The 24,062-nt window shown below is 51.0% G+C and overlaps 1 protein-coding gene across 1 annotated transcript in view; it reads right to left on the bottom strand.

Annotated features, from left to right (window-relative positions):
• Positions 1-5,886: 5,886 nt before the first annotated feature.
• SNX7 (sorting nexin 7) overlaps positions 5,887-24,062 on the bottom strand; it is a 27,906-nt gene continuing 9,730 nt past the window's right edge. The window contains exons 8-9 of the mRNA XM_006762924.2: positions 14,096-14,248; positions 5,887-6,280 (exon numbers count right to left, since the gene is read on the bottom strand). Of these exons, the coding sequence (XP_006762987.1) occupies positions 6,203-6,280; positions 14,096-14,248 (231 nt within the window). The 3' untranslated portion in view covers positions 5,887-6,202. The remainder of the gene's footprint in view (positions 6,281-14,095; positions 14,249-24,062) is intronic.

Genomic DNA, 24,062 nt, shown 5'->3' with positions numbered 1-24,062 from the left:
ATTTTATAGAGAAATTAATGGATTTATAGTAAGAGTGTCAGAACTTTTGTCACCATGGGCACTTACAGGATAATTAGTTTCAGGCAAGTCATTTTCATTTTACTTCTCAAAATCTATTCTCATCTTGTTAGCAGTGAAACAGCACTAGAATGCTACCGGTGATTGGACCTTGGTTCAACACCCTAGGTACCTGAGTCCTGGCTAAGAAACAATTCAGAGGCAAGACTCAAATACAAGCAAAAGTTTATTTAGAAAGTCACAGAGGTAGAAAGAAGTGAGCCAGCTGGGCTGGTGGGCTCAGGAAACAAGTTACAGAGACAAAAGAAGGGCCCTTGAAACTTAGTAGAAATAAAGCAAGTATATATGCACCTGGAAGGATGGAGAAGGGAAAAGTCTTGGGCGTGATACAGAGCATGCACTTGAGGAAAAGGGTGTGTAGTAAGGTGATGGAGAGAGAGAGAGATTGAGAGAGAGAGAGAGAGAGGTAATGTCCCAGTCACGGCCGTTCAACAGGCTGTGCAAGCACAGGAGCTGGTGGGCAGGGACGGGGGCAGGGACTTGCACCACCAGGACATGAGGCTGCTGCCAGTCGGGGAGGCGCACATAGGCCCACAACGCCACCTGGCCCAAAGCGGGGCATCAGGACAGGGGCAGGGCCTCGGCGGAGAGCTCTCAGCACTCCTGCGCCGGGGTCTAAAGGCGTGGAGAGGAAAGGAGAGCAGATGGGCAGTTAGAAGGTTTAGGCCAGGAGAGGAGAGCAGTTAGGGGGATCAGGCCAGGAGGGGAGAGCAGTTAGGGGCATCAGGTAGGCAGGCAGGTGAGCGCTTAGGAGCCAGTGGTTCTGGATTGTGAGAAGGATCCCAGATTGGAGAGGGTGCCGGCCAGGCTGAGGGACACCCCCCTCCCCCACATGAATTTTGTGCACTGGGCCTCTAGTATATATATATTTTATTCTAAGTCTGGTTCAATGAGTACTGAGTATATTCTGTGTGGCTGACATCAATCTCCCAGAGCCTGACATGCACAAATGGATGCCTCCCCCTCCCCCAATTAAATATATATATTTAACCAATTTCAGAGAGGAAGGAAGAGGGAGATAGAAATATCAATGCTGAGAGAGAAGCATGGATCGGCTGCCTCCTGCGTACCCCACACTGAAGATTGAGCCTGCAACCTGGGCCTGTGCTCTGACTGAGGATCGAACCGTGACCTCCTGGTTCATAGGTCAGTGCTCAACCACGGAGCCACGTCAGCCGGGCGAGATGCCAACTCTAGGACCCTCGCACTTGAAGGCTTTGGCTCCTGCAAGTGAGCAGAGTCCGGGTGATGTGCAGTGGATGGAGCGGCCTACAGCTCCTCCTAGTGGCCAGAGCAGTCACTTACACTCACTGGCCGGTGTGAAGTGTGAACCAATGACCCCAAGAGACCCCCGCTGAGGTTTTGGCTTGAAACACCTGCCGTCAAACCCTTCCTGAGCCCCGAGCCTCACGAAACATGTGACATGTCATCTACACCGGGTCCCATAGCACCTGGGGCAGAGCATCACGTAGATGGAAGCAATGACATGACCCCCAAGTTCCGGGGGCGCATGTGGGAGCTGTTTTCCGGTTTCCTCCTTGGGTGGCACTGCAGGAAACATCCATGCTCGTTAGCCTGCCGGTGACACAGCTGCCCGGCACCAAGGAAGCCCCGTTCTCTGTTCATTCCTGACCTGAGGCATTTCGGCACGTCCCTCTGATGACAGCTTCCTCCCCTTTTAAGAGCAGAGGGCCCAGCCACTTAGCTCATGGGGGAGACACACCACCCTCCTCCCGGTGCCGGTGGGGTTCATGGTGAAGGTGCCTTAACTGCAGAAATTGGTGGTCTTGAAAAGGGGCTATTTTCAGACCGGTTTACAAGATCGCAACCTCAAACAGCCCTCGGACCAGTTTGGACGGACGGCACATTCTCTGGACCAGGGCATCTCGCGGCAGAACGTGCTCAAAGGGCAGGGTCTACTCAGGGAGCTCTAGGTCCCTGGCAGCCGGTAGCCAAGACTGAGCTCAGAGAGAATAAAAACTTGCGTCCCTATTTTAGGCCCCTGAATCCCCAATACATTTGTGGTTGGACTAAGTTCCCCCGGGACCATCTCCAGCAAAATGCGGGCAAATTATTATGAAATTTAGGAGGTCTTAGGCGTGGCTTTAGACTCATTACCACAGAACTGGACAAAAAGACCCTCCCAAGTCAGCGCTGTAAAACCGATTCATGGAGGCAGAGAAACGCCGCCTGCAGACGGAAGGTACCACCTGAACGACCGGCCTCAGTAGACATTGCGATCGAAGTCATGTGGGAGTTTGAAAAAATAGTGAATTATCCAGATTTTTATTCTAAGTCTGGTTCAACGGGTACTGAGCCTATTCTGTGTGGCTGACCTCAGTCCCAGGGCCCGGCCTGCACGGGTGGCAGCCCCAGGGGCACACGGTCTAATGGGAGGCATCCCGGCAAGAGTCCAATCTGACTCCAACCATAACCAGTACCAGCCAGGCCTTCCGGGCGACAGGCAATGAACCATACGTAACCTGTCAGTGCATTGGCTGCGTTCTTATAGCCACCGACATCTTTGCATTTCAGAATTCCCAGCGTTTTATCGACAATGTTCTTTAGCTCGGACTATTGGATGGAGTTACAAGAAAAAATTCTGCAGATAGAACGGAACTCAGAAGAGCGAAGGTGAGAGGTTTTTATAGATCAAGGTGAGCAGCGACACAGACGACCCAGCAGGGGCTGCCGGCTGGTTAGAGCACAGTTACCTTCCGAATTGGGGCAAAGGGCTGTCCAGGAGCCCGGTCAGGCCTCCGGGCGGGTGACCTAGGCCTTCCTTCCCTGGGAGAGTCAAGCATAAAAACTCAGTTAAATTTGGGTTGTTGCTGTGGGATTTTCCCCGAGTGACTCCATTTCGTGAGGCAGTAAACCTCTGCTGTCCCGAGCCACCTCGTTGGGGCTTTCTTATGGCAACCCCAGGGCCGCGCGCCGGCCCCGATGGAGACGTGTTGTTGCCGGGGCACGGTGTCTGTCTCTCAGGGAACTTGCAGCTCCCGAGGGCCGGTGGCGCTTCTGTAACCCCCCTTACCGTCCACCGCCGCCCAGATGGCGGGCGGGCACCTGTCCGCAGGGGAGCATCTGAGGAGCTAGCGCATTAGCCCCGAGTAGATGCACGGGTGGCGACAGGTCCATGCGAAGGGTTTCAAAAGGTTTCACCATCTCAGATTGTTCCAATAAACCACCTAAAAGTGATCGCAACTTAATCTTGGAATCAGTAATCACAATACTTCAGGTAGGAAGAGAACGCCTTGTATGCATCATTCTCAAATGCCTCACTTACCCGGCTCCAAAGAGCTATTTAAATTGCATGTTCGGGGATGATTTCCCTTAAAATGAGAAAGCATTGTTCTTCTGATCTTACCAGAAGGTTCCCCCAGCATCATGCTGTAGACTGGAAAACACGAGCCACCTCTTCTGTCTCCATGGCTTACGCCGAGAGAAGTAACAGGCTGGGGGAGGTCCGCTCTGCCCTCTGGAACGAATGTAATTAAGGCCTGAAAGTCACACTCGCCAAGGGATGAGGGCACACACACACACACGCACACACACGCACAGCTGCCCACTGGAAAGCATCTCATTGCTCAGTAACTGTATGAAGACGAACGTAAGTATGTTTTCAAACCCGAGGGAGCTGTGGTCACTGAAAGGAGGCAGGACTGTAAGCATCAGTGGCCATGCCATGGGCTTCCCGCTCCGGTGATTTCCGGTGCACTCGTCTTTCCACTGATTACTGCACACGCTGTCACCCGCACATGCACACACACGTGTACATAAGCATGAACTCAAATATGTACCTGTGTCTATTTTTACTCACACACTTGCATCCTACGCAGAACCTTTCTTACTACAATATACCTCAGGAGCTAGGACCTGTGGCTGGTTTTGTCTCAGGATAAATTCATGGATGGGCTGCAAGTTTCAAGTATGGGGGCCAAGGAGGAAGGAATAAGGGGAAACGGATATAGAATTTCATGTCTTTTGGGGTTTGTATTTTTTTTGTCCAAGTAGCCCAAGCCAGTGATGCATAATTTACTCTCATACTTCCCAGCACTGCAGGTCTGGCAGGCTGACTTCCCCTTCCACAGATGGGAGATGGGGCCTGGAATACCTAACACACAAGGTCGGCATTGTAAATGCTCCAAATGCCTCATGTTGTTGCTTCTCACAGTGCACGCAGAATCCCATGCTACCTCTAACTACTCTGAGAGTTTACCAAAGCCACGATCAAACACGCAGGAGTGTTATCCTGACATCTGTCAGCTCGATGTCAGAGCTGGGCTGCCAAGGATCTGTCTCCAGGCAGCTTTCCGTCCTCTCTGCGGCGGGCTGTCACGCTCCATCTGGTGGTGGGAACGCGGGGCATCAGGAGACGTTTCCCGGTTCCCTTCGTGCTGGGCCTGAGGAACAGACACGGAACAGAAGGAACCAGTGTTCCGGGAGCAGGTATGGAAAACAGGCCCGTGTTCAATGAAAGGTACATGTAAACCGTAGGGTAGGTCTTTCTTTTAAGTAACAGTCAAATATGTGATGCTATTTTGTTGTTTTGATGATGAAGGATCCAGAAATCATATTTCACGTTACTAACAATAACCATCCCAGCACACGTGACACCCAGCTCAAGAAACCCACGCCAGAAGCTCCAGGTGGTACAGCAGAGAGCTAGGCAGGGATGAGCAGGGAGAGGGGCCACAGAAGGTTGGCTGTGGAGCGCTAAGGATGTCTGACTGTCAGTTACCGTTCATGTCTAAACCGGCAGTCAGACATCCCCTGAGGGCTCCTGGCCTGCCAGAGTGGGCTGAAGCTGGCAAGTGGACATCCCCTGAGGAGTCCCAGGCTGCGAGAGGGCACAGGCCAGGCTGAACCCCCACCCCCGAGTGCACGAATTTTTGTGCACCAGGCCTCTAGTTCAATAAATAAATGGCAGAATCTATCTCATAAACACTGTGTACAGTAAAAAAATCTGGCATGGCTGGTGTGGCTCAGTTCATTGGGCATCTTCTGTGCACCAAGATGTACCCAGTTTGATTCCTGGTCAGGGCACATGCCCAGGATATGGGCTTGATCCCCAGTTGGGGGCATGCAGGAGGCAGCTGATTGATGAATCTCTCTCATTGATGTTTCTCTTTCTCTCTTTGTTTCTATAAAATCAATAAAAACATATTTTTAAAAAATAAATAAAAGCTAGATGTGAGTTGTGAAGACTATGTAAAAAAGACCCCCAAAAATTTACCAGTGGGAATATGATCACATAATGATTTCTAACTAAGAACTCAAATAATAATGTTGGTACCTTTTTAAAAATTGTGGAAAATAATTACTTATCTTTTAACCAACCATCGAACAGTTGTCAGTCATGTTTAATCATATTAAATCATCCATATATATAAAAGCCTAAGTAGCCAAACGACTGAACTACTGGTCGACTGGTTGCTATAATGGACACTGACCACCAGGGGCAGACGCTCAGTGCAGGAGTTGTCCCCTGGTGGTCAGTGCACTTCTACAACCAACCTCCCGTGGCCCCTCCCCCTGGATGGCCAACCTCAGATGACCCCTCCCCCAAGCCAACCTCCTGCTGCCCTGATCACCGGCCAGGCCGAGGGACACCTCTCCCCTCTCCCCCCACTGCACAAATTTGTGCACCGGGCCTCTAGTTTTTTGTAATTATTTCAAGTTCTTAATTGAAGTGAATAGCATTTCAGAGGAAGCTGGGATGAAATAAAGGTGACTGTTACTATCTGCTGAATTCATATTAGAATCTGCTTCAGGTTCTGTAGAAAAAGAATACACCACAGCCAGTCCTTTCATATCAAACTTTTTATTAAAATTGAGTCTTTACAATATATTTAGAATGACACGTTCCATGGACAAATACTTAAGATGTTCTATATCTCATTGTGGGCATACAAATTTACGAACATAATGAAAACTAAGCTATACAGGTACATCCCAATTTATACCAGCGATCTGGAACTCCCGAGCTCCCCGCCCCTGTTGGTTTCCCAGACCCTGTGGAACGTTTCCGTCCACTTTAGAAAGGATACGACCCATGAGGGCATCGCTTTGGCCAACCACTGCTGTCTCTCCAAGGTCACACAGAAGCCGGCCTTCCGTGGGACTAAGGTTTATCTTCAGGAGGGTCTTTGGCGTAGAGGTCGGACTGTGCTGTGAGGAAGGATTCCCAGGTAGCAAGGCACTGAGGAACGAAAACACACACGAGGAGGTGAGCAGTGGCTCATGGTCAGTGTTCGAGGATGGGCGGCCCGGTATCACCGGCCCACAGCCATCCGCCCCACTCCACTCTCCCACCCGCTTGCCAGGCCCTCGTCCTGTTCTACACATTTTAATTCTTTTTAAAAAAACATTTTATTAATCTCACCAGAGGATATTTGCCCATTGAATTTGAGAGAGAGTGGAAGGAGGGAGAGACAGAGAGAGAGAAACATCAATGTGAGAGAGACACATCTACTGGTTGCCTCCTGCACGAACCCCAACCAGGGACAATGATCGAGGCTGCAACCAGGGCGCATGCCCTTGACTGGAATCAAACCCAGGACCCTTCAGTCCACGGGCTGACACTCTATCCACAGCCAAACCGGGTAGAGCTATACTTTAATTCTTAATGAGGGAAACGACTGCTCAGTGCGGGGAAAGCCTATACAAGGTTAAAAGGTGAGCCAGGATTAGTTTGCTGAAATGACCCACTGGTACCCCACTAAGTGATCCAGGGAAAGATGGAGCGTTGGCTGTGAGGGGGCAGGTGTGAGACGTCCAGGCAGAGGATGGAGATGCAACCATGCCTCCATCGGGTCTGAGTCCCACAGCAGCAGGTGGGTTCGCACAGGCTGATGGTCTAGATCCGAGTTTCTTCAGCTGAAATCCAGGTCACTGACAGCGCTCACTTACCACGAAAGCAACTGTGAAATGGCATTTCCATGACCTGCACAAATCTCTAGGCAGAACGCCTCACACAAAGCAAGTGCTCAGAAAGTTAGCAATGATGCAATGAGGGTCTGTGGGCCCCGCTGGGCTCGGGAAGCGAGAAAGGGATCAGGAGACTGAAGACGCACAGACGTAAACGGGGTCGTGACCTTACCTGGGGCCGATCCTCCCCATGGCCTAGCCCCCGGTACCCGTGTGAACTGCATCCACGGGATAATCTTAACAGCTTGTGTGCTGTATACAGAAGACAAGGACGACAGCATTTCTCATCCCAACGGTGTGAGCGAGAAGACAGCAGAGCAGCCTTTTCAGTGGTGGAAGAAAACACACCATCAAGGGATTGATATTTTCGACTCTGAAATCATTACAACTTGTGACATGAGCTAAAAACCTAAAAACTCAGAGCAGCACCTGAAAGTGCCCGGGATCTCCGCTGGCCTGAACGTTCATGGAACCCGTCAGCTCGTTCCAGCTTTATCCTCACTGGAGAATCGGCACAGGAACCCCACTTCTAGTTGAATCGTGTGTCATGGTCCCCCATGCGTTCTATTTCATTGGCTTCAATGCTTTGAGGAAATCACGCCGTGTATCTGACCGTTAAGGGAATTGTGACCTGTAGTGTCCAGCGAAAGTGAATCTCTTGCCATTTCCACGAGGCAGCGATGCTGGCGCCATTAGAAGAGGCACATGGGTGGTGACCCCACAGCGAGGGGGCCAAGTTTCCTAAAGAACAAATGACACGAATGGGGCTCCCACAGGCACAACAGAGCTCCCACAGAGCTTCCGCATTTAAGGATGAATAGTTTCTGAGCCGGTGGGGCATGAGGCGGTTTGGACTCAGTGAAACTGCAGGCGAACCTTGGTCCTTCTTTGGGCCATTTTCACATGCCCAGGAGAAGGGCGTGGACTATGTGTGCGCATCAAGTGTCACCCGAGAACTAAAAGGGCAGGTTTCCCAGGGCTGATGGCGACCCCACGCAATGGATGAGTCTGCCTGGCTCTGTGGGGCAGGACAAGGTGTGGAGACACAGTAGGGGCAACACTGCCCCTCCCCACCATCTTTGATATTTTGTAGGATGATCATCATCGCAAAGGATGTCCAAAGATTCACACAGCATGGAGACGCAGTGCCAGTGGCTGCTCTTCCTCCAGGGGTCGGCGTTTACTGAAACCCCCCTTTGTGCTGGGCACGGAGTGAGGGTGCCATGCATTTCATGTGTCTATCGAGCAGCCTGGAGACGTACGTTCTATGTTGGCAATTTCAGGCTCAAGGGAAAGAAGTTGTGACTTAAAGGATAAGCTGGTTGAGATGCCAGAAAAATATTTCTGAGTAAGAAAGCTTCAAAATCATTTATTTTAGTCATTTATTTATTTACTTACCCAGAATGGTCAATGTTGTTTCTAGGCCGTGTCTTTCATCTGTCTTCATTCTATTCCACACACACACACACACAAAATCATTTATTTTAGTCATTTATTTATTTATTTATTTACCCAGAATGGTCAATGTTGTTTCTAGGCCTTGTCTTTCATCTGTCTTCATTCTATTACACACACACACACACACACACACACACACACAGAGCCTGGCATGCAGGCAGATCTGTGATGCAGGCCCTGTTATTTTTAGTGACAGAGAGATGAAGAACCTCAAGTATAAGTCTTAAGTCTTCAAGGGCTTCCAGCTCAAGGTCACCGTTGCTCCTGCCCACAGCCCATGCTCTTAGCCACCATGGAATAACGCCAACATAAAGTTTAGTATTTTTATAGGTAACTAGAGGCCTGGTGCACGAAATTATGCACTGGGGTGTGTGTGGGGGGGTGTTCCTCAGCCCGGCCTGTGCCCTCTCCCAGTCAGGGACCCCTCAGGATGTCCACCTGCCAGCTAGGCCCGATCCCCAGGGGATCCGGGATCTCTTGCTCCTTACTTTCCCGCCTGCTCGATCCTTACTGCTTGGCTCACTGCTACTTAGTGCTGCTGTGGTAGTGGGAGAGGCTCTCGCCACCACCGCTGCACTCGCCAGCCGTGAGCCCGGCTTCTGGGTGAGCAGCACTCCAGTGCTGCCGTGGTAGTGGGAGAGGCTCTCGCCGCCACCGCTGCACCGCTGCACTCGCCAGCCGTAAGCACGGCTTCTGGCCGAGCGGCTGGAGGCTCCCCCTGTGAGCGCACTAACCACCAGGGGGCAGCTCCTGTGTTGAGCGAGCATGATAGCGACCGGTCGTTCTGGTTGTTCCGCCTTAACGGTCGCTTAGGCTTTTACTATATAGATGCCACACCCTGTTCATGGAACAGCTAACAGAAAATTTAGTTTCAATCAAACAGACTGATAGATCTGGAGGCAGATTGATGGTTGTCAGAGGGGAGGGGGTTCAGGGGCTGAGTGAGAAGGTGAAGGGGTTCAGAAGTACACAGTGGCCGTTTCAGAATCGCCTTAAAGATATGAAGCACAGCATAGGGAATATGGGCAGTCACACTGGCATATCTCTGTACGGTGCCAGGTGGGAACTGGAAATACCGGGGGGACCACTTTGAAAAGCACGTGATTGTCTAACCACCATGCTGTTCACCTGAAACTAACACAAAATAATCCTGAATGTCAACTGCAATTGCAACAGAAAACTTGAAAAAAGAAAAGTTAGTTTCATCCAAATGCTCACATAAACACATCAATACTACCTGACAACCAAGTAAAATAACCATAAATTTATAAAATGTGCTAACAGCCAAACCTTAGCATGTATTTCTTCTAAAACCAGAAATTCCCATATTAAGGCAGCAACTGTGGTGCGTCCCGTCTCCCCCCCGATCTGAAAGCGTATTCAGACAGCACGGTGTAAGTGCGTCTCTCTACTAACCTACTAGTGGGAGCCGTGGCTGCGGGTCCCTGAGTGTCCCAATGGCCTTGGGTGCAGACAACATCACTGATGTTTGAAGAAATACTGAAGCTCAAACATGTAAACATCTCTACCTGGAGCCAATATGGTTGCAAAATCAACGACGTTATCAAAGCCGTAGACCAGGCCTAAGATGAGGGCGACGAGGTGTGCGGCCTTTTAGTAGCTGCTCTTTACCACCGACCCCTGAGACTCAAACCTGTCATGGACCCTTTGGGAGCTGCCTGCTGTAAAGTTTTGAGAAGTCACCCATCTAGAGAGGCACTGGAGGCCATGTCACTACAGGAAAGCAGCTCTGCTATTTTGCAGCAGCTCATGATTATTCAGATTCCATTTGGGGGAAAGCCTACATTCAGCTCCTGAGAGTCACCTGCCCACTTACGATTTTAGAAACACCAACAACTTCAGGATGACGAAATCTGCATGTTTTCTATTTCTTATGTCTCTCAGAATATACCAGTCATCAGTGTGCATCTGTCAAGCCGTAACTGCAGGAGTGAAGGCACAGGACTCAGCAGCTGGAAACGCCACCTTGTGGCCCATTGCTTCGCCACTTTGTCCTGAGTCTGAGCTCTCACTCAAGGTCGGCTGAAGGGAGAGGTTCCCTTCTCACTCTCACACCCAGGAAAGCCGGGCCTCTCCTGCACGGCAAGTCTTACAGGAAGAATTGATCCAGGAGCCACGCTCGAAGGCATATCTTTTCCACGCGCACTTTTGTTGTATCGTATCATCATCATTTTTACTAACAGCAAGCCAGTCACGCGGTGCGCCCAGTTTCGTAAGGAATTACACTCCAAACATCAAGGTCCCTGTGTCTGGGCACCCGAAGCCCAGAACATGGAGAGGAAGACCACACTCACTTCTGGGTTCCTGGGCGATTCTCGAGGCGCAGGCGTGGTGGTGAGGTGCTTTGTGTGACAGCATCGCACATGTTTTCTAATTTTATTTTCCTCAGATGCTGTGAGGACTGTGTGGGTGGGAGGGGGGTGACAGGAGGAGTACCAACACCTCTACCTGACAGATTAGATCCTTAAATAAGTGATTCTACATGAGGCAACGACATAGAAGACTGACAGCATCTGGAATGACGTGACCTCTGACCTGGCCATGCAACCACATGTTGTTCTTTTTAAATATGTTTTTATTGATTTTTAGAGAGAGAAGAAAAGAGAGAGAGAGAGAGAGAGAGAGAGAGAGAGAGAAACATCGCTGAGAGAGCAACATGGATCCGCTGCCTGCTGCACGCCCCTTACTAGGAATCGAACCCACAACCCGGCCAAGTGCCCCCACTGGGAATTGAACCAGCGACCTCTTGGTGCATGGGACAATGCCCAACCAACCGAGCCACCCTGGACAGGCGTGGCCACATGTCTTCACACTGACACGCTCACAAAGGGCCCTGCAGACACTGAACAATAATTTGCTTGGACACAGCAAATCGTTTTCCAATAATGGTGCTGAAAGTGCCACTCGAGGCGGCAAGGTCACGGGCTCTCTTCATTTCCTCCTTACTTGTCAGAGGACTGAGCTCTGTTGTTGCTGTTCTTGTTTGTTCTGAGTGCCCTGGCATTAATTTTATAACCAGAAAGATAAGGCGACAGAACAAGGACCTCCACCCGTTAACTAGTAATTCTAAAATAAACTGTGCTAAGGAACACATTCTGTTACTCTGAGTATTATGTCCAGCTAACAACAAACTGCTGCACTTGGCAAAAAAAGTTAACATGACGTACTCTTTTCATGGTTATGATGTCAAAATTAAGCTTTCAAAGCATCTATCCTTTCAATTTGTACGACAGAGTAAGGATCACTTTCTTCCAAATCTCTTTGCCATCATCATCACCATCATTATCTCTATCATCAGCATCTCTATCATCATCATCTCTATCATCATCATCTCTATCATCAACATCTCTATCATCTCTATCATCATCGTCTCTATCATCAGCATCTCTATCATCAGCATCAATGACACAAACAGCTACTGCTGGGGAACAACTAGAAAACGGCCATGCACTTGGTCCAGCATGATGGTGGGTTGTGCGTCCCTTCACACTGTGACAGGAATCGCTGTCCTCGGTTATCTGGGTACCAGGAGACTTTGAAACGATTCACTCATGTTCAACTGGGTTTGGGGTTCCATTGTTTTGTTCTTCTCATTTAAAAAAAAAAAAGACTCCATAAATGTATTCCTACTTATCGATCCTATAGGACAAAGTGGGAATGGCCTCATTTTATAAAATTCCTGTTTTATATTTGCTGTCAACTGCCTCTGGGTAAATTCGCACATCCACGCACATTCACCACGACAATAATTGGCTTCTGGTACAGACCTCTGCCTTATATTCATAATCTGATTTTCCTCGATCACTTTGGTATTTAAATTTTAAGTTATAAACCAGCTGTGACCATTTGTCTTCATAAAAGTAAGTCCAGAGGCAAGTGTTCGTTCCGTATTTCATCCATCACACTAGAAACAAACCCCGCTGGGGCTTTGTCTGTGCAAATGTTGATGAAAAAAGAAGTATTTCCATAAGAATGTGATTAAACTTACAAAGGGAATGGGATGATTCTGGAGCATTCCACTTCCCTGTGTGTCTGAGAGATTCTGAAGTTAATGGACAACAGCAAACGGTGGGTGGCGGTCCAGGCCCACAACACAGTCTGTGTGCAAATTAGGGGGCCTGGACTGAGGGCTCCACCCTCCCCATTGCGCTGGGACGACCTGCCAACCACTTAGAAGTTACTCAAGAAAAAAACAACTGAACAGTAATTGTGGGGTTTTCTGAAGTTATAATAAAGTTCACACATCCAATATAATAAAAGCCTAACATGCAAATTGACCAAACAGAGAAGGACCAGTTGCTATGATGCGTGCTGACCGCCAGGCGTAGACGCTCAATGCAGGAGCTGCCCCCTGGTGGTCACTGCACTCCCACAGGGGGAGTGCCGCTTAGCCAGAAGCCAGGCTCATGGCTGGCGAACGCAGCGGCGGTAGCAAGAGCCTCTCCCACCTCCACAGCAGCACTAAGGAGCAGCGAGACAAGCAGTAAAGAGCAGCAAGCAGACGGGCGGTAAGGAGCGAAAGGTCCCGGAGCGAGCCTAAGCCGGCAGTCAGACATCCCCCGAAGGGTCCTGGACTACGAGAGGGCACAGGCTGTGTTGAGGGACCTCCCCACCACCACCAGTGCACTTGTGCACTGGGCCTCTAGTCCAATTATAATTGTAATTCACACCGCGGCTGGTGTGGTTCAGATTGTTGGGCATGGTACCAAGCACCAAAAGGTTTCGGGCTGTAGGAGGCAGCCGATCAATGTTTCTCTCTTTCTCTCTCTCCCTTCTTTTCTCTCTAAAATAAAAAAAATCAATAAAAACGTATTAAAAATTAAAAAAAGAACTATAATGTACTTGGAGGTAAGTATTAAAAACATAACATCTGATAGCAAATGCTGTGATGGACAAAACTTGCAAAATGGCAATATGGTACATGACGCTAATTGAATTGTTTCTAAGAAAATTGTTTTTTCTTTCCTCACTTTGCAAACCCTTTATTACATAAGAAAGGGAGAGTCTGGCCAGCATGGCTCGGTGGTTGAGTGTCGACCTATGAACCAGGAGGTCAAGGTTCGATTCCTGGTCAGGGCACATGCCTGGATGCGAGCTGCATCCCCAGTGAGGGGCGTGCAGGAGGTGGCTGATCAATGATTCCCTCTCATCACTGATGTTTCTATATCTTTCTCTTCCTCTCTGAAATCAATTAAAATATTTTTTAAAAAAGGAAGGGAGAGAAAGAGGAAATAAGAAAGGAGATGATGAGGAAGCATGATCAAGTGCTCGCAAGGACTTCGAATCCTTCCAGATCAAGAGACCGAGGAGAAAGACACCAGAGGAAATGGTGGCATGTCCCCTCATGTTGCGCTCAGCTGTGTGAGCCCTGGGAGCTTGTGTGGAAGAAGAAGACAGAAAACACACCCTCCTCCCTGGTCATCCACGCACGCGTCTCAGTGGGCGGGTTTGGCGTCACCCCATTAACTGGCAAGTTCATGGGCATTGAGCCACCGAGAGGCTCTTGAACGGGCCACCTGCTTCCTCACCACTCTCCCAACACAGACCAGGGGGGCAGTAAAGGAGAAGACGCCCTTTTACAGGAGGCGCTATCCCGGGTCATAATCACCTGCTCATAGTAGTGGATGTTCCGCTCGGCCGTGTCAGCAAATGCAGACTTGATGTCGTTCCGCATGTTCTGCTTCCATCGCTCCCAGTCCGCTCTCAGTGCGGTGTTGGCACACTCCACCTTGTCTTCCAGCTTGCCGATCTCTTCCGTGAGCTGAACAGGACACAGAGAGAGAAGTGGATCTATGGATTCCAGCCACTGAGCAAGGAATCTAAGCTGCACATTACATTATATCAAAACTAGAGGCCCAGTACACAAAATCCATGCACGGGTAGGGTCCCTCGGCCTGGCAGGCGATCAGGGCCGATCGGGGCCTTCCTTCCCCAGCAGCTGCCAGCCGGGGCCTTCCTTCATTCTGCCCCACCCCCTGGTGGTCAGCGCATGTCACAGCGAGCGATCTAACTCCTGGTCTCCCAAACTCCTGAGGGGACACTTTGCATATTAGCTTTTTATATACATAGATACCAAAATGGCTGAAGAATAATTCTTCTTTTTCATTTTTTTTTGCAAAGTCAGCGGCATTTACTGTGTGCAACCTTGTTCACATCAAGAGAACACTGGGTTTGGTCAGAGGTGCTGAGTGGGGGTCCCAGGTCTGAGCCCACTGAGCACGGGACCCCAGCTAACTCTCCGACCCTGGGCCTCAGCCCCACTATTCACCAAACATAGGGAATGGAACGACAACTTGTCTCCAAGTTCTGCACAGACACTCCATCACCTCTGCTGTGCGCGCTGCTGGGGTTTATGCTGCAGGAGGGTTTTGCTCGCTGCGGCTTCCCACCCCGGCCTCCGTGTCTGGTCATTGTGGCGGAACGCTCAGTTAACTGGCGTTACAACCTCCAGACAGGATGCAGTCCAGCCTCCAGGCCAGAGGCGTCCCCGTCACCCAGTCAGCTCCCATGATCCCAATCCTCGGAAACTCTAATCCTATATCATAAAAGCCTAATATGCAAATTGTCTCCGTGACCAGGAGTTTGACTGGGAGTTTGACCAGGGGGTGGGGCTGGCCAGCCAACTGCGGGAAGGGAGGCCCCGGCTGGCAGCTGGCAGCCGCTAGGGACCCTATCCGTGCACGAATTTTGTGCACTGGGCCTCTAGTTTATAATCAGCACACACCACCTAACTCAAACTAAGAATGACCTGGACTGTACCTTTCCCCAAAATTTGTTAAAGTATACTATTGTCAGATGCCCTTTCCTTTAGCTGACTTTAATCGCACCAAGTCCTTGGCCACAGGAACTCACTGAACGTGGAGCAACGACAAAAGTTAATAGACCCGGCCAGCGTGGCGTAATGGATGAGCGACAACCTATGAACCAGGAGGTCCTGGTTCAATTCCCGATCAGGGCACATGCCTGGGTTGCAGGCTCAATCCCCAGTCGGGGTTGTGGAGGAGGCAGCCAATCAATGATTCTCTCTTATCATTGATGTTTCTGTTTCTCTCACCCTCTCCAAATATATATACATACATATATATTCAAAAAATAAAAACAAATAATAAAAGTTGACTGAAGTGGGGGTGTAGGACGACTGAGAAGCCTGGCAGGCCCAGGAGGCCCCTCCAGCCACACAGGTGTCAGGAGCTCTCCTGTAGGACTTCAGCTCAGTTCTCTGCTGGAAGACAGCACGGGGAGGGCGGGAGAGGACGCAAGCTTGACTAATTCGTTCCACACACTGGCAGCTACTTGGCCCTCTGTTGGTGGCAACATAGACACAGCAGCAAGCCTTCCTCGCCCACTCCCCCCTCCCGCACCTCGTCAAATGCTGAAAAACTGGAATAAGTAATAAACGCTTGTCAGCTGGGGGTGGGGAGACTGCTATTTCACAGAAAGGCTAGTGGGTAATTCTTAGCCTCCGTCACATACAGCCAGACATTAGCCACCCAGCTCAATGACAGCCATTAATGCTACGAGCTTGGGCACACGACACGGGATCCCGCTCCAACCTCGAGCCCTCACTAGTGCCAGTGCCCGTGCCACAGTGATGACCACTGAGGAGGCCTCACACTTCCCGTGCATCTGCATTCAACGCCGCAAACTTGGCATGCGAGTCGTCCTTCCACCCGGGACCGGGAGGAAGGAGTGCGAGCGATCACACAGCCTTTGCGGCAGAGCAGCCAGGTCCAGGCCCAGGGCTGCCGTGTCCCCTCCCCGCTGACTGCGCCAGCCACACTGGCGCCTGGGGGCCAGCCGACCACTCTCCCTGGAGGGGGATGCCGTCCGTGAGAATAAATAACAATGCCCCGAGGCAGCCGTGCAATGCAGAAAGCGGTCTGTCCCAGCAGAGGAAACAGGAAAGGGGTCCCTAGGAAACGCATGGAGGGGCAGATGGACCGCGAGAGGGGGAACTGGCTTTGGGCAGGGTGCAAGCCTGCAGGGAGCGGGGAGCCCGGGAAGGTGGGGAGCAGGGCCCAGCTGTGCTGCGGGAGGGTTCCCGAGTCCCAGGGAGGTGTGGGGTGCAGAGGGTGAGCAGGGACAGGTGCGGGGGGAGGGAACCGGCCCACCAGCATGGAGCGATGGGGGCGCCATGCACAACGCGGAGGGAGGGTTGGCTCATCCCTAGCAGCCCTCTAGCCTGAGCGGGGGACTAAGGTGCGGGCTGGCCCTCCAGGACTCACGGCCAGAAGGAGAGAGAACATGGAGCTGGGCAAGGGAAAGGCGCTGTGCGTCATGAGCAAAGCAACTAGCCGGCGGCAGCGGGAGGCCGCGGGCGCGTGTGACAAAGGACAGGTGGTCTTCCGGGCGGTCCCAGCCTGTGAGTGCGGGGACAGCAGAAGGTGATGGGAGAGGGCCGCCGCCAGGCCCTGAAGTGGGAGTTTGGCTTTTAACAGAAGCCCATGGAACGACTGCAGAAGCTTCCGGAAGGGGCGGCGCAGCTGTACTCTCATTCAGGAACATGGACATGAAAGTCCGAAAAACGGAGCCGGCCAAATCCTGCGAGGACCGTGTCCGCGTGACCCCAGGGGCCTGGGGTCGGTTCCAAAGAAAAACATCTCAGTGCAGATCCCCACACGACGTGCAGGTGGAGGAAATCATACAATTACAGTAGCAGATGCAGAAACCCACGCAAGGACACCCGGCAGCCACTCAGGGCCCAACCTCTCCTCACGCAGGAGGTGAGTCCGCCCTCCATCCGGAGAGACACGCACACGGGGTCTCCCCAGGACGGGGCCACGCCGGAGGGGCAGCTCAGTTTGGAAAATGGAAGTATTTTCGTAAGCGCGGCCTTTGTAAGTACTTAAGGTGTTTGCATCCATTTTCTAGTTTATGACACAAACAAACAAAAACACAAGATACTTAGGAATAAACTGATCACAAGATGCAGAAGACCTTTTCGGAAAAAGCATTTTTAAAGTTTCTTAGGAGATTTCACAGAGGACCAATACTTGGTGAGGTTTCCGAAAAACTAGTCTGTTTTGAATCTTCTGGCTCATTCTCTTTTCATTTCAGCCTAAACACCAGCTCCTCAGATCACCCTTCTGAGAACAGCATTTCCGTACAAACCGGTCCGTGTTGTTGTTGTCTTCCCCGCCCACTGGTCCTTCCCTGTCACTCACGGAACCAGCAGTTACTTCACGGACTTGCCTCCTGTTGATGGACGCTCTCCTCTGGGCCTGCGTGTCCATCTTCCCACCCCGTGTCCCGGTGCGCATGCTCAGTGGGAACTTGATAAATAATAGTATTTGTGGGAGGAATGAATGCTTTTGGAAAAATATTAGTAATATATCAAGGCTCATTTCCCTATTGCCTTTCCAAGGTTTATTTTCTTTACTTTTAAATATTACAGAAACTTAGGTCCTGGCCCAGTAGCTCAGTTGGTTAGAGCGACGACATCTCGATATGTCAAGGTTATGGGTTCAATCCCGTCAGGGCATATATAAGACTAAATCAACGAACGTATCAGTAAGTGGAACAAGTCGATGTCTGTCGTCTGTCTCTCTCATCAATAAATAACAATAATCCTATATAATAAAAGACTAATATGCAAATCCACTGAACTGTGGAATGACTGGTCGCTATGATGCGCACTGGCCACCAGGGGGCAGATGCTCAATGCAGGAGCCGCCCCTGGTGGTCAGTGAGCACCACTCAGCCAGAAGCTGGGCTCACGGTTGGCTAGCGAAGCGGTGGTGGCAGGAGCCTCTCCTGCTTCCATGGCAGCGCTAAGGATGTCCGCCTGATGGCTCAGGCCCACTCCCTCTGGGCTCCTGGATTGCGAGAGGGTGTAGGCCGGGCTGAGGGACCCCCTCCGAGTGCACGAATTTCATGCACCAGGCCTCTAGTAAATAAAGAAAGATCACAGAAACTTAAAATGGGCCTACCCCTACCCCTAAAGGCACATATCACCGACGTTTTTGAGTGAAACAATACAATTTGATCATTAACAGCTACTCTTACTGGGGGAGGGGAAAAGCCTTGTTTCCTTTGTGAAATGGCTTCTCTGTTATTTCCTTTTATGGAATAAAACCAACCATCCTATTTATTCAAATGCTAAAAATCTCTCTTCATAACCAGGAAAGCTGGAACTGATCCTTTCGAAACGTTCTTGAAAATAACACGCCTAAATAAAAAGATTTCGAGGGGCCCTCCATCAGGAGACAATAGCAAACTCAAGGGCTGACAGCTCCCCTCCTTCACAGGCAGTAATTAAATTGCAGGGGGAGCTGAGAGCTCTCGGCGAGAGAGTGCTGTTATTTTCTGGTTTGTGCGAGGGGAGAGGCGCGTGGGGAGAGGAGGCGCGAGGGGAGAGGAAGCGCGTGGGGAGAGGAGGCGCCGCGTGAGGCAGCCGTGCGGTTGCTGAGTGGCGCCTTCTTCACCGACGGCACCAGGCACACTTGTCTTCAACGCAGAGCCTCTCTCCCGGCCGCCCCCGGTCGACTCTGTGATCGAAACGGAGCGTGTGCAGTCAAAGCACGCAAACTTTTTAAGAATGACAAGTGTCGTGGACACGTCCCCTGCCAAGCCAGGACCCCGACACCTGAGCATCCCTCAGAAAGGGTCAGCGTGGCTCCCTGTGACACTGGAGGTGACAGGGGCGGCTGTTAAATGGCCCCATTTTAGGAAATGCTCTCCTTTGAGTCCTCTGCACAACAGGCGCCCCCCCCCCCCCAATACATTAGACTGAAGAGGAGGCGTCTCTGGGTGCTTCTAGGAGTCCTCTTGATATTCACCCTTGATTAAAGAATAATGTGCCCGGCCCGTGTGGCTCGGTTGGTGGAGTGTCAGCCTGGGCCCTGGAAGGGTCCCCGGTCAGGGCACATGCCCTGGCTGGGACTCGATTCCCGGCAGAGGGCGTGCAGGAGGCAGCCGATCGATGTTTCTCTCTCATCAATTTTTGTCTCTTTCTCTCTCGCTCTCCCTTCCTCTCTCTCTAAAATCAACAAAAATGTATGTTTTAAAAAAGAATAATGCATCTGCTTAGAAAATTCAAGGTTTTTAACCTCTGATAGATAATAATTTCCTCTATTTGTCCCTAAAGAGCATCCTCTAAGCTGAGAAACACCTGGATTATCACAAGGTCGCACGGAGGTTAAAAATCAGTTTGAAGCCAAAATCTGAGCTGATTGATTTCACAGAGCTTCTCAGGCTATACGATTTTGTCGTAAATTATTTTTATTTTATTTTGTACTTAATATCTCACATATCATCTCATTAAAATCCTCACAATACAGCTGTTGGGTGATTATTATTTTCCCCATTTTATTAACAAGAAAAAGTAAGGTTTACTGAGGCTGAAGTGCCTTTTTTTGTAACTTCTTCTCGGAACCCAGGTTGTCTAACTTGGGAACCAGCCCCCAGAAAAACCTTCCCCTCCAAGGCCCAGAGCTCCGTGTAATCCCAGGGCACTGATGCTGGGGTAGGGCACCCACCACGGGACGCCTGCTCTGGTCTTTGTGGAGCAGAGCTGCTGACTTTAGAAGCACCATTGAGAGGATTCATACCTTAAATCAGGGGTGGGGGACGCCCGGCCCGCGGGCCATATAGGGCCCCAGAAATCATTTGGCCTGGCCCTGCCAAGGCATCAGGGGTGAGTTAATTCATGTTTGACCACATAGAGCAGGCTGGTTTTTAAGCTGATCATTGTGTGTGGCCCGCAAATGATGTTATAAATATCCAAATGGCCCTTGGCAGGAAAAAGGCTCCCACCCCTGGCTTAAATAACAAGTTTTATGATGCCATTAATAGTCTCTAGTATTTTATTCTTCTGTATTTTTTCCCTCTTATCAAAACTCTTACTGATACAAGCTCTACCTTTATACACATTAATTCATCTTCAAAACGTTTTTCTTCAAAGCCAGCATTATTAGTTCTGCACGTTCGTGGATAAAGAGTAATTAATGTCTGATTAAAGTTGCACGGTAAGTAACAGCACCCAAGCCCCCTCCAGGCCTCCGACTCCCAGTGTGTTACTACTGCTCTGAGCCTCATCAAATATTTACTGAGGCAGGGCTGGGGGAGAGAGAGGGAGAGAGAGAGGGGGCGGGGAGAGAGAGAGAGAGAGAGGGAGAGATGTGAAACAGACCCTCAGGACACATTTCTTATGAACAAAAAAGCCTAAATTAAAAGAGAAAATAAAGGAATTGCACCTATTTTTGAGTTCCTATAGGGGGCAGCTGTTCAAGAATTCTATCTATAGTGGGCAGGACTCCCCAAACCACACCCCCACTTGCAGCACACCGTATGGAGGAGCTCTTTTATCCTGAGAAGAAATGACAGGGATTCTTTTTAAATATATTTCTATTGATTTCAGAGAGGAAGGGAGAGGAGGAGGAGAGAGAGAGAGAAACATCAATGATAAGAGAGAATCACTGACCGGCTGCCTCCTGCACGCCCCACCCTGGGGATCGAGCCTGCACCCCGGGCCTGTGCCCTGACCGGGGATCGAACCCTGACCCCCTGGTTCCTAGGTCCATGCTCAGCCTGAGCCACGCTGATGAGTGCTCGACCACCCTCTTTACTCATCCTGTTACTTCCCCCGCAGCAGGTAGGACAGTGGGAAGTGTTGCTAGAGACAGACACCGAGCTTACAGTGTGTCTTTGGGAACCACAGGCGACCGCGTTCCACTAGAGTCTCCCTGTCCTGCCCCCCACACTCGCCCCCGCAGTCACACACCCCCCCGCGCACAGCTCACGGCGGACGGTTTGGAGGCGGCGCAGCCTTTTCTCGCCCGCAGATGCCTCCTGACGGGTTTTCTGGGTCACAGTTGGCGTGAGTCAGTTCCATGTTGTGTTCACGACAGACAAGCTGGTGTCTGCAGGTTCCAAAAGGCTCCTAACTGAACACACATTTCTGGGTCACGTCTCTCCAGGAAAAGGTGTGGGCATAACCTTGAGAGCATGTGGAGTCCTTCACCTGGGGCTCCTGCCTGTCCATCGGCTGCCCCTGTCCCCTGGGGCGTAAGGGGCGCCCACAGGCTCCCTCCCGGCGACTTGGCCAGCGAGACGGGGCAGCGCCGATGCCTTGGAACACGCCGATACAAAGACACCAACAAGGGCCTTCTCCCCCCGCCCCCCCCGGGGCCATGTCTACCAGCCCCTCCCTGCGGGCGAGTGTGTGCACATGGACGCGTGTGTGCCAGCGTCTCTCACACACGCAGATGCGAACAGACAGAAGAGCAGCAGAGAGAGGCAGATATTGGGAAATGAGGCCTATTGGAAGAAAGACATTCGCAAAAAGGTCAGGAGAGAAAGGTAAGAAAAAAATATCTGAGAACAGGTAGAGGCAACCTCTGCTCCGCCCCCCCGCCCCAGCACACGCGCACATGCACACACACACACATGCACAGGCACGCTATGTCAATATTATCATTTCTTTAAGGCTCAGCAAGCAGGCAGTGCTGCTCTGTGCAGGGTGCCGTCGAGAACATCAGAAGACGAACAGCCATTATTTGAAGATAAGAGCAAAATACTGGCTCACAACCAGCACGTCACCCGGAGCAAGGACCGGCTTGAATAAATCCGGTGTCTGTTTGTAGCTACTGAGCGCCGCTGCATGCAAATCCAGGCGGCGATGATCTGAGGGAAAGGCGAGTTTATTTTCTGCTCACATAAACACCCTGCCACCGCGATGCGTCGCTTCCAGACCCCACGCGCGGATTCCGCGCACATGCTGCTAAATGTCAAGCGTGTTCACGTTCATTCCCATCTGAATGCGGCCTTGAGAGAACACGATAAAGCGCCCATTCAGAAATAAAAATGAGGACACCATGAGAGGCAGCAGCATTAGCACCCCGAGGCCCCCGCTCTCCTCGGGGAGGCGGCGAGTGAATAAGTGTTTTCAAACAGCTCTGCCTGGGAGGGCTCCTCACCAAAGGCAGAGACCACAAGCTCCCGCACCCCCGCGCCTCCCCCCTCGGGGCCATGGCGGCCCCTCGTCTCCACTGTCTCCACCGGCAGATGCGGCTCTGACCCGGCAGAGTGAGCATCTTCTTCGTGGAGCTCATCACACAGCTCTCAGCTCCTCTGGAAACACGTGACGGCCTGCGCGTGTCCCAGTTCGCCCTGCTGTTTGCATAAAGGCCTCCCACGCGGAGAAGTGGGTTAGAGAAGTGGAATGACCCTCCACGTTCAGTTCACCTTATCGGTCCAGTTCCCTCCCAGCAGCCAAAGCGACAATCCCCTTCCTTCGCTCCACACACCCCTGGCCTGGCCCTTCATGCTGGCGAGTGCTGAGGGTCAGCCACGGGGCCTCTAGTCTCACCCCTGAGTGACCTCGACAGATCTCATCCCTTTAAATACTGCCTATCTTCTAGCCACTCCCACACGTGTATCTCCAGGTGGGTCCCTCCCTGTCCACCTGACACGCCCAACGTGACCTCGGCGGTGTCCATCAGGGTTCTATTTCCACCCAATAATGATGACTCCCTGGTCTCCGCCCGTCTTGGGAGAGGCCCGTCAGCGACCTCCTCATGCTGAGCCGCTGAGCTGGGCTGGCACAGGGCGTCCCACCCTCAGGGGACGGGGATGGAGCCTCTGAAGGCAGCCCCGGCAGGTCTCCATAGAGACGGCCCCGGGGTGGGCTCTAAAGTGGCCCTGCTTGAGTTGCCATGGTGAATACCCGGGGTAGATGGCTCTATTCAGTTCTCTGCCAGGGTCGCCATGGCGACTGCAAAGGATGGCTCCTTCCAAGGACCTCACAAGGGTGCGTTTCCATGGTGATCCTATCCTGCATCTTTCTAAGCAACTTCCTTTCCGTTGTTCTGGGACCGATCGTGTCAGTTTCCTTCTGAAGGTCTCTCCCGACAATGCCATCCTAACACATCGGGCTGCTGCAGTGAGGTCTACGCAAATGCCGCCACCCACAAACCCTCCACCCCTCCCTGCACGCTCCAGGAAGGCCCGTTCTGATGGCAACAACCAAGTACTCGCCATGTCTCTGCTTCAAATCTTAGTTGATTAAACGTATCTTACAGAATATCATGCAGATAATTAACGTTTCAAATTTCTCCACGCTTTCAACACAGCAGCTCGCTAGGTTAAAAAACCAACAAAAACTTTATCCTGGACCCGGCAAATGCACAAATGGATCAGAAATACAGATGGATCATTAGGTTATAATGAGACACTAAGGAAACTTTGATAGAAAAAAGACAAAATATTTGCAAGTCAAATGCAAAGTGCCCTTTTTAGGTGAGCTGGGAAGCCGAGCCAGTGTGGGCAGCCCTTTCTTCCGTGACTTTTGCGACGGGATAATGCCAGCGACTTCCTGTCCGTGTGCCCACGCACAACCTGCCAGGCGCATCCTGAACAGACGCTCGGCTTCTAGCGTCGTCCTCTGCTCCTGAAACTGTAAGGTGCTTTTTCTAGGATTTGGTCAACGGCAACATTGTACCTCACCGCTAATTTCAGTATCTTCAAAAATTATTTAACAAATAAAAGAATTCTACAGTGTAAAGGATAAGAATACTATTTCAGTACATGTGTCCCCCCCCCCCACTTGTTCCTTCTACTTGACTCTTTAAATAAAA

The sequence above is a fragment of the Myotis davidii genome, unplaced genomic scaffold, assembly GCF_000327345.1.
Source record: "Myotis davidii unplaced genomic scaffold, ASM32734v1 scaffold217, whole genome shotgun sequence".
Classification (NCBI taxonomy): domain Eukaryota; kingdom Metazoa; phylum Chordata; class Mammalia; order Chiroptera; family Vespertilionidae; genus Myotis; species Myotis davidii.
Note: the sequence above shows the minus strand (reverse complement) of the source record. Positions and strands in the feature narration are given on the sequence as shown.